This window comes from Octopus sinensis, linkage group LG11, assembly GCF_006345805.1.
Source record: "Octopus sinensis linkage group LG11, ASM634580v1, whole genome shotgun sequence".
Lineage (NCBI taxonomy): Eukaryota > Metazoa > Mollusca > Cephalopoda > Octopoda > Octopodidae > Octopus > Octopus sinensis.
This window is the reverse complement of record NC_043007.1, coordinates 61,722,055-61,739,124: the sequence shown is the minus strand read 5'-3', so window position 1 is coordinate 61,739,124 and position 17,070 is coordinate 61,722,055. Positions and strand designations below refer to the sequence as shown.

The 17,070-nt window shown below is 38.5% G+C and overlaps 1 protein-coding gene across 6 annotated transcripts in view; it reads right to left on the bottom strand.

Annotated features, from left to right (window-relative positions):
- LOC115217500 overlaps positions 1 to 17,070 on the bottom strand; it is a 98,711-nt gene that overhangs the window by 46,809 nt on the left and 34,832 nt on the right. For 5 of the 6 annotated variants that reach the window (XM_036507567.1, XM_036507564.1, XM_036507568.1 and 2 more), the window contains 5 exons: positions 15,864 to 15,929; positions 6,639 to 6,840; positions 5,048 to 5,160; positions 4,218 to 4,379; positions 133 to 303 (listed from right to left, as the gene is read on the bottom strand). In XM_036507567.1, the coding sequence (XP_036363460.1) occupies positions 133 to 303; positions 4,218 to 4,379; positions 5,048 to 5,160; positions 6,639 to 6,840; positions 15,864 to 15,929 (714 nt within the window). The remainder of the gene's footprint in view (positions 1 to 132; positions 304 to 4,217; positions 4,380 to 5,047; positions 5,161 to 6,638; positions 6,841 to 15,863; positions 15,930 to 17,070) is intronic. The other variant, XM_036507566.1, reaches the window with a different exon arrangement.

Genomic DNA, 17,070 nt, shown 5'->3' with positions numbered 1-17,070 from the left:
ATGATAAATTAATGTGCATTGCTGCACCAGTAAATAATGCAATAAAACTAGAACAAACTAATAGCAGAAATAAAAGAAGCCAAAAAAAAAAAAAACTATGAAGGAAAAAGTATGTGGATACTGGATAGTTACTTAATGAGTCATTAGAATCTATTGTGTTGTCACTGGAGAAAATCTCAGATCTATGGTGAAGAATTGGTAGTTCTCGATAGATGTACTTTTTCCCTTGCATCAGTTCAAACAGGTTGAGCTTGCAAATACCATATATATTAGAGATTTTTGCAGATGGTTGTCCCTTTTTATCTAGATGGTTTGTAAAATAAAAATCTGTTTGATAGTTATAATACATAAAAAAGTTAGTGATTTTATCTGAAGGTGCATGTTGAAAGTGAAGTAGTTACATTGTAGAAGAATGTTTTTTTAGACATTTAATACTGATCAAAAAGAAAGTCACGTTCACTTGTGATTTATTTCTTGAAAAGTCAAAAATTTTGTCACTCAAAAATCACTTGGTCATTGACAGTTCCAGTGTAACTGTGATCGTGGTCTTCTATTGAAAATTCTGACATCTCAAGACAATTGAAAAGTGAATTTAACTGTTTTATCTTTTCTGTGTTTTTAAATGGCAAAAATAATACAACACCCTGACCTAGTGATTAATACGTGGAACTCACAATTGCAAGATCATGGCGTTGATTCTTTAACCAGACAGTGTGTTGTGTTCTTGAGCAAAACACTCCATTTCATACTGTTTTGTGATCACTTCAACATTTGATGTGGCACACCGTGCACCAATACAAGCTGTGTCAATTTGATTTAGGGTGTGAGCTTACATACTGCACAAACATTTGATCACAATAAACAAATCACTTGAGCAGGGGGTTCAACAAGAAATTGCAGAATCATCTTTCTTGGACTTGAGAGATTACCAAGAAGAAAAAGAAATAATTAAATTGACTCTTCCTTGATGTAACTTCCATAAAAATAAGTAAAAGTTCAGAGGAACAAATGTTATGTTGTGTTATTTATACATTTCCAAAAGTTATTAAGTGAAATAAAATGTTTACAAAACCAAGCTGGGGTATAGAGTTTAATAAGAGTTTACCTCTGTTTTGCAGATCTTGTAACACCCAAGATAATATTTTACAATGCTGTGAGAAATATATGAGGGATTTTGATACAGGAGTTAAATTTTCAGACTATTTCAAATCCTACATAGTCAAGCTTTATTTTGTTGGGAGTCATATTACATATTTGCAGCATTAATTTGCGGCCAAATGCTTGAAACTGAAGAAATAGTGTCAATAAATTTCAGTAGAATACAATAATATGCTAGTTAAGTTAATGAATATCTATCTAAGTCAAGAGAGAAAAATTAAGGCCTATACGATAGAAACATCGACATTCCTAACTTCAACATTTCTTTACACCAGCCAATAAAGTAGCCTCTATGTGGTCATTCAACACTTGTAATAGCCAAATTTTTCTTAAATCATATACTAGCTTGAAAAATAAGGATACATTAGCAGTTTTGATATTCCTAAAAAAGTAAATGGCTACAGTTGAAATGTTTTTTGATCACCAGCCTGCTAGATCAGGATTTACTTGACCTAAGCAACAACAGCACTGCTTGATAAAATACAAGGTACATTCCAGAAGTTTTCAGACTTTTTCAGCAAACACATTTATTAATTTCAAAGAAGTAACTCTAATCTCCTTCAAACTAGGAAGATCCGACTTCAATGCACTTATTGTAGTGCTCAAACTTCTTCATGAAGGCTCCATGGAAGTCTTCCAAAATGAAGGTGTCCAGGACCCTTATCACAGCCACCTTCATTTTTTCATTCATCTTGGGGAACAAACAAAAATCACAAGGAGCAAAGATGGCTACCTACAGTACAAACTTTGCTCCCTGAACTGGAAACATCCAAATTAGTCTTGTGGAATCTGCTTCATGGTGATATAAGAAGAGTAAAACATCGTTACACTTACATCAACAATTTGATTGCAGACACTGACCTGGAATGTATCCGAGACATTAAAGCAATGATGATGGACCGAGAAGTGTTTCAAGTGGACTTTGCTGGGGCAACTTTGGTTGGAACCCAACCATAGTAATAATCCTTTCTACTGGAAGCACAAGGCCTTAAATTTGGGGGAAGGGATTAAGTCGATTACATCAATCCCAGTGTGTAACTGGTACTATCGACCCCTGTCTGACCAGAGGGAATCCAATGAATGTAAATGATGCCCTTGCTATCAAAACCAGGAATCATCATGAGTACCCTGGCGAACTTGCTTTGCTTGGCCTCTTCTGCCAGTAAAAACCAGATGCTTGGTTCATACAAGTTAATCTATAAGCAGTCTGGAATGTTTCATAAGTTTCTGTAGTACCATAAATCCTTGAGTATAATCCGCATTTTTTCCCCAAAACTTAAAGGTCAAAATCCCTATTGCGTACTATATAAGAGGTTAAAAATGAAAATTATTTTCTAAGCAATGTCCGAGTCTCTATTTGCTGTCTGGCAATGTTTATTCAGATGCATTTTGTGAAAATACCTTAAGCTAAGCCTGAAAGCAATGAAGTCATAAAAGAATCATCCTTAACTTGCAGTAAGCAACATTTATTAAACGTTATTACTGTTATTTCTTTATTTTCTGCAAACAAAATGCACAAAAAAGCTACACGTTTGCATTATGTTATATATATAATAATAAAGGACGTTACTGTATACATTTTTACAAACCAAGGACATTATATAGACCTCCTTAGCTCAAGTTAGAGAAGGGGTGCGTATTATACACAAGGTTTAGGTTTCTCAGAGGTACAGCTCCCTAAAAATCCCCTGTGTATTATACTCAAGGGCAGACTATACTCGAGGATTTACGGTATTTTTGCCCAATTTAACATAAAGCTTTGTTGCATAGTGAGACTTTAAGTTGTCTTCATATCCCAACCGTATTCTAGAAGCTACTCAGCTGTGACAAGCAGTGTTTAGCAGGACAAGTGGAGGCACAATGGCCCAGTGGTTAGGGCAGCAGAATCACAGTCATAGGATCACAGTTTTGATTCCCAGATCGGGCATCATGAGTGTTTATTGAGCGAAAACAACTAAAGCTCCACGAAGCTCCAGCAGGGTGTGGTGGTGAACCAAAAAGAAAGGTGGCGAGCTGGCAGAAATGTTAGCACGCTGGGCAAAATGCTTAGTAGTATTTCGTCTGCCGTTACATTCTGAGTTCAAATTCCACCAAAGTCGACTTTGCCTTTCATTCTTTCAGGGTCGATAAATTAAGTACGAGTTATGCACTGGGGTTGATGTAATCGACTTAATCCCTTTGTCTGTCCTTGTTTGTCCCCTCTACGTTTAGCCCTTTGTGGGCAATAAAGAAATAAGGATGTGTCCAAATTGCTGCTACAGCTGGATCCTTCAATCTAGAATAACAAAAGTTGGTAGGTCAACTTATGTGATGTATAGTACTAAAATTACAATAATTTAAGAGTAGGCATAGGAGTGGCTGTGAGGTAAGTAGCTTGCTTACCAACCACATGGTTCTGGGTTCAGTCCCACTGCGTGGCACCTTGGGCAAGTGTCTTTTACTATAGCCTTGGGCCGACCAAAGCCTTGTGAGTGGAATTGGTAGATGGAAACTGAAAGAAGTCGATCATATATATGTATATATATGTGTGTGTGTGTATGTTTGTGTGTCTGTGTTTGTCCCTCAACATCGCTTGACAACCAATGCTGGTGTGTTTACATCCCCATAACTTAGCGGTTCGGCAAAAGAGACCAATAGAATAAGTACTAGACTTACAAAGAATAAGTCCTGGGGTTGATTTGCTCAACTAAAGGCAGTGCTCCACCATGGCCACAGTCAAATGACTGAAACAAGTAAAAGAGTAAAGGGTAAAAAAGTAAGACTGTTGTAATGGACTTTCCTGAAAAAGTCTCAAACCTTCTGGAATGTACCTCGTACATTCTAGAAATTCTAGTTTAGATAACATTTAAAGAATGGAGAAAGAATATCATCTTTTCCATATGTTCTGATGATAGCTTGAGAAAAATATTTGGATCACTACTGACTATGTACCACAAGCAAATATTTTTTCCATTTTTTATCAAATTTCTTTAAAATAATAACATATACTTAAAAAGATATACATCATGTAACTTGCATGTGTGTGTGAGAGAGAGCGAGAGAGTTAGTAAGAAACTTACTTTTTATATAACTAATGTTACTGAATTTATCATCATTACGCTCAGTTCCAAAGAGTGAGTTTCGTTTTTCTTTTGGCACACCATATCTGTCACGGTCATGTACTTCGATCAGTAAACTTGGTCCTTGAAGGTACTGTTTCAATTCAGTTTTGTCTAACATACCTGTGGGAAGTTTGATTAAATCAAACGCATTAATCTTCATAAACAACATTGCCCTACTAAATATTTAATACTAGTAATAAATAGTAATAGTAAAAGTCTGTCTTTACATTCTGAGTTCAAATTCTACTGAGGATGACATTGCCTTTCATCCTTTCGGGATTGATTAAGTAAGTACCAGTTACACACTGGGGTCGATGTAATCGACTTAATCCCTTTCCCCAAATCTGAGGCCTTGATTTTTTTTTTCCTGGTGGAAACCATAGTATTACAATTAATGTAGAGATATTTTACTGCTAATTTCAGAATCTTTAATGCAGAACCTGTGGTTAAATTTTTTTATAGTTGCCTGAATCTGAATATAAATTTTAGCAATGAAATGAAATGTTGTTCACCATTGAACACATCCTCACAGATTTTCACAAAGACCCATCATGTACACCTCAACCATCACATTTAAACAACCCTGACTCCTACCCACTCAGCAAACCATTATCTAACAGAAAATTCCGTGGTCCCAGATCACACTGATGCAGAGCATATCAAAGGTATTGAACCTGCTGATTATCCTCCATATAACTGTCTCATGTTCTTTATGCCATAGGTGCATATATGCAGTTGTAGACCAGATGGGACTAGAGATGACTCAAGAAAAAAATATTTGCACATACCTGTCAATATTACATTCACATCATTAAAATATATGCTTTTTTGTTGTGATTTGGCAGGGGTTCTGTATGGAGGATACTTCATGAATTCATATTTTACATAAACTGGTTGACACCTGAAGTAGATAAAAATAGGATATTGATACAGAGACACTTTAACAATGGATAAACCGTAATAATCATTTGATACTTTTTCAGGAAAATTATAATGAGCTTCTCATTATAGTTTTCCAAATATCTGAAACTTTTCTTCATGCAAGGTGGTAATTCGAAAAATAAGCACTCAAAGACTGTTTTATGTGATGTTTTGAGCATCTCTTTTGATATTCAATAATTTATTCATCGTCGTCGTCGTCATCATCAACCTCTAACGTCTGTTTTCCATGCTGGCATGGGTTGGACTTACAAAGATTATTTCCCCAAATCTTTTGTCCATTCAAGTCTTTCATTTCTTTTAAGATATTTAAGGCAGTTATGTATGGACTTTTGGTTTTCTATCAGATTTGTTATGATTACTCTTTACTCTTTTACTTGTTTCAGTCATCTCACTGTGGCCATGCTGTAGCACCTCCTTTAGCCAAGCAAATCGACCCCAGGACTTATTCTTTGTAAGCCTAGTACTCATTATATCAATCTCTTTTGCCGAACTGCTAAGTTACGGGGATGTAAACACACCAGCATCGGTTGTCAAGTGATGTTGGGGTGACAAACACAGACACATACACACACACACACACACACACACACATACACACACACACACATATACACACACACACATACACACATATACATATATACGACGGGCTTCTTTCAGTTTCCTTCTACCAAATCCACTCACAAGGCTTTGGTCTGCCGAAGTCTATAGTAGAAGACACTTGCCCAAGGTGCCACACAGTGGGACTGAACCTGGAACTATGTGGTTGGTAACCAAGCTACTTCCCACACAGCCACTCCTACGCCTATGTCTCAATTTCTTACCTGTGCTATTTTTGATTTTAAATATGACCTTGACAATATGAGTAAAGTCCTCAAAATTATTCGACGTCTTATTTAATGCACCATTAAGTACAAGAAGTGCCACATTTTAAAAATATTCATTATGAAACTCTTTAACATATCTTCAGCTTTTCGTGCACACACACACACACACACACACACACACACACACACACACGCACGCACGCACATTATTTATTAGGCAGGAACAACACAAAATGGAATTAATGAGCACAGCTATTCAGATGCTTGTAAAAATTGATAAATATAAAAACCACAAAAACATTGAATAATTTTTCAGTTAAATGTTAAATTTTTTTATACATAACTTGACAAAAAAAAACAAACACTAATGTGTGTGTGTGTAGACAGATACACAAGACACACACATGCATATACACACACACATAAACACATACACACACATACAGAGCTGTTCAAGTACTCAGATTCTAAACTATGGAGTTATACTGAAACATAATTAAATATTACCTTCTAAAATCTTGTATACTTTGAAAGAAAAACAGCAAATTTAAAAAAGAATTAAAAGTTCCAAAAGATGTTTAGAACCAGGAAATATCAATGTATATCTTACTTCTCCTTCAGTTGTTCATAAGTTACTCCTTCTGAAGAGTCTTTACCTGGCATATCATTCACCGAGTGAATACATATAACCATAGGATTAAACACCTGTTTCTGCTCAGCGGAGAGTAAATTTTCTGATAAGTTAATGCTGACCACCATATCAATAAGTCCCACAGGTGTGTTTGATAAGTGCTTGATAATACATAAAGTATCTAAATAATAAAAAAAAAATTAAGATCAACATTTAAAAAATATAACAAATACAAAACTTGTCTAATACATTTTCTCCCCTGTTTTGCTTTTTGCTTTGAATAAGATGGTTCTCTCTTAGCTAGAGTAAGTTTTTTCAAATAACCACTCAACCATGAAGTAAGAATAAATGTGTGTGTGGTGGGGTAGCTCTATGCTGTTGCTTGATTTGATGAAACAGCAACCAAATCTTTCTCAAATCACAATCTACTTTCTCAAAGAAAAGAAGTAACACATTGTAAAATGTAGTCCTTGATAGCTAGAAGTACTAACTAGCACTCCATCAGTTATGATGATGAATGTTGATCCAATTAATGGAGCAGTCTGCTTGTGAAATTAACATGCAAGTGGCTGAACACTCCACAGACACACATACCCTTATAGTTCTCAGGAAAACTTCAGTGTGAAACAGAATGTGACAAAGTCGGCCCTTTGAAATACAGGTACTACTTATTTTTGCAAGCTGAGTAGACTGCAACAACATGAAATAAAGTGTCTTGCTCAAGGTCATAATGCATTGCCAGGTATTGAACTCATGACCTTATATTCACAAACCAAATACCCTAACTATTAAGCCATGTGCCTGGTACTACTTCTGAGAGAAAAAGAGGTGATGGTCACAGACAGAATGACTTTGATCATAGGCTTACTAGATCAGATTTAAGTTGAGGCCTAACAACAATGACAGCAATAGGGAAGTAAGAACGGAAGTGTGGTGAATCAAGTAAACTGGAACAGAAAATTAATATTCCATATTCAAGAAGAAAATTCAACAGTTGTAGCAGAATACACATTGACATTGATAACCTGGTATGTAGCATATGTAACATGAACCAAAGCAGCTACTCCAGTACTCAGATTTAGGGGTTCCTAAACTATCTGTTGTGACCTCAGAAATACTGCAAATGGTTTTGGGTTTTTTTTCTGGTTTTGCTTGTCGATAGAATTTCAGAATTATTTATGTTTGCATGGCAAACCTGAAACCTCAGAAGAGATTACAAAAGGCAGTACCAATTGGCACTACATGGTACTACATGACACTAGAGAAGACCTGGCTACCCACTACAATATGTACTCTAACTCAAGCATTCAGAGGCAGCAATATTTGTATTCTGCCAGGCCTTCATTTGCTTTTCCTCATCTTACATTCTTGACTTATGTACTTCCTATCTACCCATTGCTTAACCAGCTTCTCTTCCATCTCTATCACTCATAACCCTCCATCTCTCATTTCCCCACCTAAGCTGATCATACCCTCCCCATCACTCTATCTACCAGTCCTTCAGTAAACCTATATACAGGAGACTGCGTTAGGTCACTGTCATTCCTATCCTGTTGCACTGACTTCATCATGCTATGCAGCCAGCCAGCACACTCTTTCCTTTGAATTACTACAATTGCCACCCATCACCTACTCTCACCTTTAACTCATTATCCATATCTATCTCACTTCTGCTACTGCCAATCACTCCTACCGACTCTTTCATATTGTGACCTTTATCTCATCACTCACCTCTACCATTGATTACCTTTGCCATTACAACCACATACCCCTCTCACCAACCAACTCTGTATATCCCTGCTTTCTTTGCATTATACTCTATTCCCTTCAACTTACCCACCTATTTTGGTCCTTCTATTGTCATTGCACCTTCTTTCTCTCCAATTCCCCATCTCAGTTATCTGTGCAAATGTACATGCTCTAATTTATTAAGTACTCTTTATTATTAATAAAATCTGCCTTTTATAATAAGAGATACCTTTACTCAACTATCCACACCTTTCAAATGCATATTTCTGCCTTTTCTGTAAACATTGTTCTCTCTCCAAAATTTATATTTACTGTGTACAGGGCACCCACTCCACTACATCTTCTGTTTACCCTGTAAAAGTAGTCGACTAAATGAATTGAGAAAATATAAGGTTATTCAATTACTTTAATGTTGACACCACAACCCGCCAATGGGTGGAGGCTAGGACTGTAATGACCCATCCAATCCATATCGTCATACAGAGCAGAATAAAAATTATGATAAATAATTGTGTGTATATATGTGTGTGTGTATGTGTGTATACATACATACATACATATATATATATATATATATATATATATCAACATCATCATCATCATCGTCATTTAATGTCCATTGTCCATGCTGGCATCAGTTGGATGGTTTGACCAGGGCTGGCAAGCTGGAAGGCTGCACCAAACTCCAGTCTGATTTGGCATGGTTTCTATAGCTGGATGCCCTTCCTAATGCCAACCGCTCTGTGAGTGTAATGAGTGCTTTTACTCACCACTGGTATGGGTGCTATTTGCATGACACCGGTATCTGTCACAACTGCGATTTTGCTCAGCTTGATGGGTCTTCTTCTCAAGCACAACATAATGCCAAATGTCTCAGTTATTGCCTCCAAGAGGCCCAACACTCAAAAAGAACTCAACCACTTTGCCTCGGTGAGGCCCAACACTTGGAAGGGAACTTTCTTCCGTGAGGCCCAAGGCTCGAAAGGAACTCGTCTCCATGTGGCCCATAACTTCAGGAAGCCTGACTTCCACCTTATAACCTATCAGTCAGGAGACTCTGCTAGCCAAATAGACTTCATCCTCACCAGACAGCGGGATGCAGGGTTGCTCTTAAATACAAAGACCCTCCTGGGTGAAGAATGTATCCCTCAGCATAGGCTAATCATCAGTGACTTTAAGCTTGAGGCCAGAAGGACTCCAAGAAACAAACCAATCCAGGAAAGAAGGATTTGGAAGCTAAAGAACCCTTCACATGGTCAGAGATTTAGGGACATCCTCATCAAGAAATTTGATGAGAGGGAGGAGGAGCTTCAGACGACGGACATAGAAGGTAGCTGGGAATTCCTATGGGACAGCTTGCTGAGTGCCACAGACCAAGTCTGTGGATGGTGCAAAGTCCCTTCCAGACCTAGAGTTACGTGGTGGTGGAATAGTGCAGTAGATAAAGCCATTAGTGCAAAGAGACAGGCCTGGAAAGCCTGGAGGGATGGGGGTAGCAGGGAACTGTACCAGGTAGCCAAAAGGGAGGCTGGGCGGCAGGTATACATAGCCAAAGATGTAGCAGAAAAGAAGAAGTTTGCCAATGTCCAGTGACGTGAGGACCAAAGAGCTGAGGTATTTCGGATTGCCAGACAGTGTTGAGAGAAAATAGTGATGTTACAGGAGAGAAATGTGTCCGCATGGATGATGGGGCACTTGCTCTTAATGTTGGTGAAAAGAAAGAGGCTTGGAGAAGCCATTATGAAAGACTGCTGAATGAGGAGAATGAATGGGAGGAGGAGAGCCTGCCAAATGTTGACCCAGTAGAGGGACCAGCTCTCCGAATAGACAGCTCCCTTGTAGTTAAGGCAATTAAAGATATGAAACCAGGTAAAGCCCCCGGCCCATCAGAAATCACTGCTGAGATGCTTAAAACTGCTGGCTATGTGGGCTATGGCCTAGTCACCCGCATTGTAAACCAGGTAGTTCATAATGGAGTCATACCCAATGACTGGCATAGCAGCACCATAGTCAACTGCTACAAGAGTAAGGGTGATGCTCTAGATAGAAATAACTACAGGGGTATTAAACTGTTGGACCAGGTGATGAAGGTCACAGAGAGGGTCATAACCCATCTCATTAGGGAGAGAATTTGCTTAGATGAGACGCAGTTCGGTTTTGTGCCAGGTAGAAGCACCACTGATGCTATATTCCTGGTCCGACAATTGCAGGAGAAGTACCTAGCTAAAGATAAACCCCTCTACATAGCTTTTGTGGACTTGGAGAAAGCCTTTGACAGGGTTCCCCGATCCCTTATCTGGTGGTCGATGCGGAAACTGGAGATTAACGAATGGCTAATAAGGGCTGTACAGGCTCTATACAGAGAGGCTGTCAGCAAGGTTAGGATTGGCAACGAATATAGTGAAGAATTCCGAGTAGAAGTAGGTGTACACCAAGGCTCAGCCCTCAGCCCCCTTTTATTCATCATAGTCCTCCAGGCAATAACAGAGCAATTCAAAACAAGATGCCCCTGGGAGCTCCTCTATGCTGATGACCTGGCTCTCATAGCAGAATCACTACCGGAACTAGAAAAGAAATTTCGGGTGTGGAAGCAAGGGTTAGAATCAAAGGGCCTTAGAGTAAATGTAGCAAAGACCAAAGTTATAGTAAGCAGAAAGGTGAACTCAGCACACACACCCTCAGGCAGGTGGCCCTGCTCGATCTGTATGAAAGGTGTAGGTAGAAACTCCATAAGATGCATCCAATGTAAGCTATGAACGCATAAGAGGTGCAGCAACATCAAAGGGAAATTAACTGATAAGATAGCTTTCATGTGCAGCAGATGCACAGGGACAATAAACACCACAGTCACTCAGAAAACAGATTCCATCACACTCCAGGGGAAGAAACAAGAAGTAGTTGATAGTTTCCGCTACCTGGGTGAACAAGTTAGTAGTGGAGGTGGATGCTCAGAGAGTATCACCACTAGAATACGAATAGCCTGGGCAAAGTTCAGAAAGCTCCTACCCCTACTGGCAACAAAGGGTCTCTCGCTCAGAGTGAAAGGTAGAGTGTATGATGCATGTGTGCGAACTGCCATGCTTCACAGTAGTGAAACATGGGCTGTGACTGCAGAGGACATGCGTAGACTTGAAAGAAATGAAGCTAGCATGATCCGCTGGATGTGTAATGTCAGTGTGCACACACGACAGAGTGTAAGCACCCTGAGAGAAATGCTGGACATAAGAAGCATCAGATGTGGTGTGCAAGAGCGATGCTTGCGATGGTATGGTCATGTACTGATGGATGAGGAGAGATATGTGAAGAAGTGCTACTCCCAAACAGTTGAAGATATCAGGGGGAGAGGTAGACCCAGGAAGACATGGGATGAGGTAGTCAAGCATGACCTCAGAGCGTTGGGCCTCACTGAGGCAATGGCGAAGGACCGAGATCTCTGGAGATATGCTGCAAAGACCCGGGCTGCTTCCTGCACCAGTTCCGCATAGCCCCTGCCCATTCAAAGTAACCTGGATTCCAGAACGTCCCACTGTGCTGGAGGAGACCTGTTGAGTCAAGTACATGAACATGAACATGAACATCGAAATAAATATCAATGGAAATAGTAGTTGTGATACCTGTGCTGGTGGCACATAAAAAACACCATCCAAATGTGGCCGTTGCCAGCGCTGCCTTGACTGGCTTCTGTGCCGGTAGCACATAAAAAGCACCATCTGAACATGGCCGATGCCAGCGCCGCCCCGACTGTCTGCTGTGCCGGTGGCACATAAAAAGCACCATCCGAACGTGGCCATTGCCAGCGCTGCCTTGGCTGGCTCCCGTGCCGGTGACACGTTAAAAGCTCCAACCGATCGTGGCCGATGCCAGGCCCCCCTGGCACATGTGCAGGTGGCACGTACAAAGCACCCACTACACTCGCGGAGTGGTTGGCGTTAGGAAGGGCATCCAGCTGTAGAAACTCTGCCAGATCAGACTGGCCTGGTGCAGCCCCTGGCTTCCCAGACCCCGGTCGAACATTCCAACCCGTGCTAGCGCAGAAAACGGACATTAAACGATCATGATGATGATGATGATGATGATATACATATACATATACATATACATGTGTGTGTGTGTGTGTGTGTGTGTGTGTGTGTATATATATATCTATATATAAAACTGAAATGTGTTTTTACCGCTTGGATCGCTTTCAATGCCTCTACATCCCGTCCGATTCACTCCAAAATTTACAGGGACATGTAAAATGAGGTGACGATGCCCGTGGGCTACCTTAGAAATCCCTATCTTAAAAGGTGTCGTTGCTAGGGGCCATCTTCCTCACTCTCGCTATTTCCTCTCTTTCCAGCACATTTTCACTCACTCTATTTCTTACCTTCCCATAACTTTCACTTATGTATCTGTCTGCATTCATAGAGAGAAACAAATATTCCATCGCCATCGTCATCGCATTCTATTGTCTGCCTGTCAACACGCTGATCGACCAAATACAAACAGAACACACCAACGAGCGTTCGTTTTCTGGTGATAACATAGGTATTTCGTATCTATTACATTTTAACATTTATTTAGACCCTGCAAATTTTTCGTGCTAAATTTTCATTTTTTACTACTTTTTTATTTTTTCTTAAATTGATGCTTTTATTAAAATTAATTCTAATTGTCTGGGTCAACAGTTCGTTTCCTCGGAGGATATGGAAATTCTTATTACCCGTCAGAGAAATAACTCCAGCAGCTCACAACTATTTCAACAAAGACAAGGTTACCTGCTTACCAGTCAAATTCAGCGTCAACGCTCACGTATGAGAGAGACTCCAACACACATACACACACACACACACACACATATATACATATATATATATATATATAATATATATATATATATATATAATGTGTGCATTATGTGGTCGGTTGAGCTGAAAATATGCACACCTATGTTAAAAGTGCTGGCAAGTTTGCATGACAACTATATTTTTCCTCAAATGAAAGGTGTGACCTCTAGGACAAAATTCCTCATCTTATAAAATGTGGCCCCAGTAGACCTGAATGAAATTGGGTTATATTAACCAAAATGTGAAAAGGGGCTTGAAGGGGATTAAAATTTTAAAGAGCGGGTGTTTAGCAATTCTCTGTTACATTAAGCTAAAAAATTTGCACCAGCCTTTTAATCATCAATGTGTTGCCGTCCATGATGAAGAAGTTTTGAATGCTTGCCATGGTGAGTCTACTGTCATGAGAAAGAATCAATTCAAAACTTAGTGTTTAGGGATTTTCTTTTACATCAAGTTCAAAATTTTACGCCAGTCGTTAAACTGTCAATACGTTGCTGTCCGTCGTTAAGAAATGCCAGCCATGGTGACTCTACTATCCTCAAATTCTATCCCTTCAAACTTTGGTTTCCAATATTTTATTATTTTTATCCAGCTCGCAAGTTCGTCTGTCCCTTTTAAATGTTAGTGTTTTGCTGTCTGCCTTGAAGCAGACCTTTCCGTTGTTACTGCCTGATATTTATGATTGATCTTTCTAAATATTTTATTTCTCAACTTACTCAAGATCTTTTGTTGTTTATAAATGGGAGAGAGATAGATAAAGATAGAGAGTAAGAGAAAGCGAGGGAGAGTCCGAGAGAAGGGAAGAGTAACCGAGTGGGAAAGTGAGAGAGAAAGGAGGGAGAATCATCATCATCATCATCATCATCATCATCATCGTTTAACGTCCGTTTTCCGTGCTAGCACAGATTGGAGAGTTTGACCGGGGTCTGGGAAGCCAGGAGGCTGCACCAGGCTCCAGTCTGATCTGGCAGTGTTTCTACAGGTGGATGCCCTTCCTAATGCCAACCACTCTGTGAGCGTAGTGGATGCTTTTTTCGTGCCGCCGGCACAGGTGCCAGGGGGGCTGGCAGCGGCCACGATCGGTTGGTGCTTTTTACATGCCACCAGCACATAAGCCAGTCAAGAAGCTGCAATCCGCCACGTTTGGATGGTGCTTTTTACATGCTGAAAGGAAGCAACAGAAAGTAACAACCACACTCTTACCCGTGCGTAGAGCGAGTCACCTTCAGCTAGTATATATATATATATATATATATATATATTATATGTAGAAAAATACAAACTGGGACAAGAACGTAAAACATTTAGAAGACAATACAAAAAAGACGATACAAAAAACATGGACGGGACATTCGAAGCCTTCAATCTTCAGTCAAGAACCAGATCATCCTAGCAATTTCGGCTGATTAATCTTGAGATCGCTCCGATCCGGCCAGCCCCACATATATATATATAATATATATATATATATATATATATATATATATATATATGTGTGTGGTGTGTGTGTGTGTGTGTGTGTATGTATATATATATATATATATATATATATATATATATTATATATATATATATATATATATATATATATATATACATATATATATATGCCTTGCCAAAATATCCAAGGGATCTTCATGGAGTAGGGGTAGATGTTTTTAAGAAACAGCTTGATTTCCTGCAGTCCAAGTTCCCAGATTAACCTATATCATGGCAAGAAACTCAAAAGAGGGCAGCTGGTGGCCACTGAAAAGGTAATGACGCTGGCATTTTGCCTGAAACATTCAAAAAATAAAATATCGAATATATATATACATATATATATATATACAAAATATGGGGGTTTAGTTCACAGGTGATCTAAACAACTAGGTACGCTAGGTAAATGATGTAACAGATTACTATGGCTCCAAGGTTATAGCCGAGATGGTAGTTATGGAGCCATTGCAGATTTCTAATGTAGCAGATATATAATTGTTAAAGAGGACAACAAACGTTAAGTCAAGGCAAAATTCTCAGATCATATACATTATTATTATTGGGAAAAAAGATTCAAAGTCTTACAGCTGTTTCTGAGATATCTCAGAGTATGGGATATTCTGTCATCAGAATACATATATCACACACACACACACATATTCAAAAATGAATGAGGAGCAGCCTGAGGGATATAAACAATATCAAATACACATACACAAGGTATGTGTTTTGTCTATGACTTCTAAGTGTTTTAACACCTATCAAATTGAAGAGAATATATTCTCTTACACCTATAGATTGCAGCCTGCCCACAAACTGGCAAAACATATACCTTGTATATGTGTGTTCAATATTGTGCATGATTTTTTCCAGATACTTATGACCTGGAACATCTTATAAGCTGTAATAAATCACAAGCAACTCATTTCTACAGCTGAACTGGAGCAACACGAAATAAAGTGTCTTGCTCAAGAACACAACGCACAGCTCAGTCTTGGAATCGAACTCACTACCTCATGATTGTGAGCCCAACACTCTAACCACTGAGCCATGAGCTTTTACACAGCTATATTCACATTAACAAGAAATAGATAAAGGAGGAACAGAATTAGACTGAGTCAAAATGAGATTGTAAGAGCTCACAAACCTGAGAAAAAGTGACACATCTTGAAAACAATCTTGGCAATGGTTTGGATTTTTTGATTGAATGTCTCTATAAGAAATTAAAATAGCATGTAGATTAAAGAATAACATAGATTATACTGACAAATAACTATTAGTTCTTGTATGCAGCAAACATCATCATGACCATCATCATTTCAATGTTCCCTTTTCTATGCTCACATGGGTTGGACAGAATTTTTAGACACAGATTTACTATGACCAGATGCTTTCCATGTTGCCAAACTTTCACCTGTTATCAGTTCATGTAACATTTCTCCATAACCAGACATATTTACACAGAAAATCAGAAATGGTCACTGCTTGCATAAGAGTGAAACTTCTTTACAACCATCATGCGATAGTTGTATGGCAAGGAAAGAGTAATACACACACACACACACACACACACACACACACACACACACACACACACACACACGCACGCACGCACACACACACACTCACACACATATCATTATCATCGTTTAATGTGATGATGATGATGATGATGATGATGATGATGATGATGATGATGACGACGACGACGACGACGATGATGATGACGATATATATATATATATATATACTGTTGACTATTGAAAAGGTTGCAAGACGCAACAAAAATTTTAGGAAAATAAAAATAAGAAATAAGTGGAAATCTTACCGGTGAGTGTGTTAAATTATAAGGCACAAAAAGAAAATTACTCTCTCCAGACACAACAGAATATGCTTCAACACATGAACTCATATAAAGAATCTTGCAAACCAAATCCCAAAACGAAATATATATATATATATATATATATATATATATATATATAATATATATATATATATATATATATATATATAAATATATATATAATATATATATATATATATATACGCGAGAAAGAAGCAACAAGAATGATAGGTTTTTTAGTACGATCGTTTCATACAGGACAGTTTTATTAAAAGTTGCAAGATTACAGCATTAAACGAGTCCCGTACTCATCAGCTAAAATACATGTAAGTTCTCTAGACATCCTAGTGTTGGGCTATACTCATGAAGTAATGTAGATATAATTAAACAGATTTCTAAAGTTCATTAAAGTTCTTTAAATATGATGTACAGTCTTATCACAGAATTTTAAAATCTACATCTACACCATTGGAATCTGTGCATATATACAAAGGATTAATTCACCCTC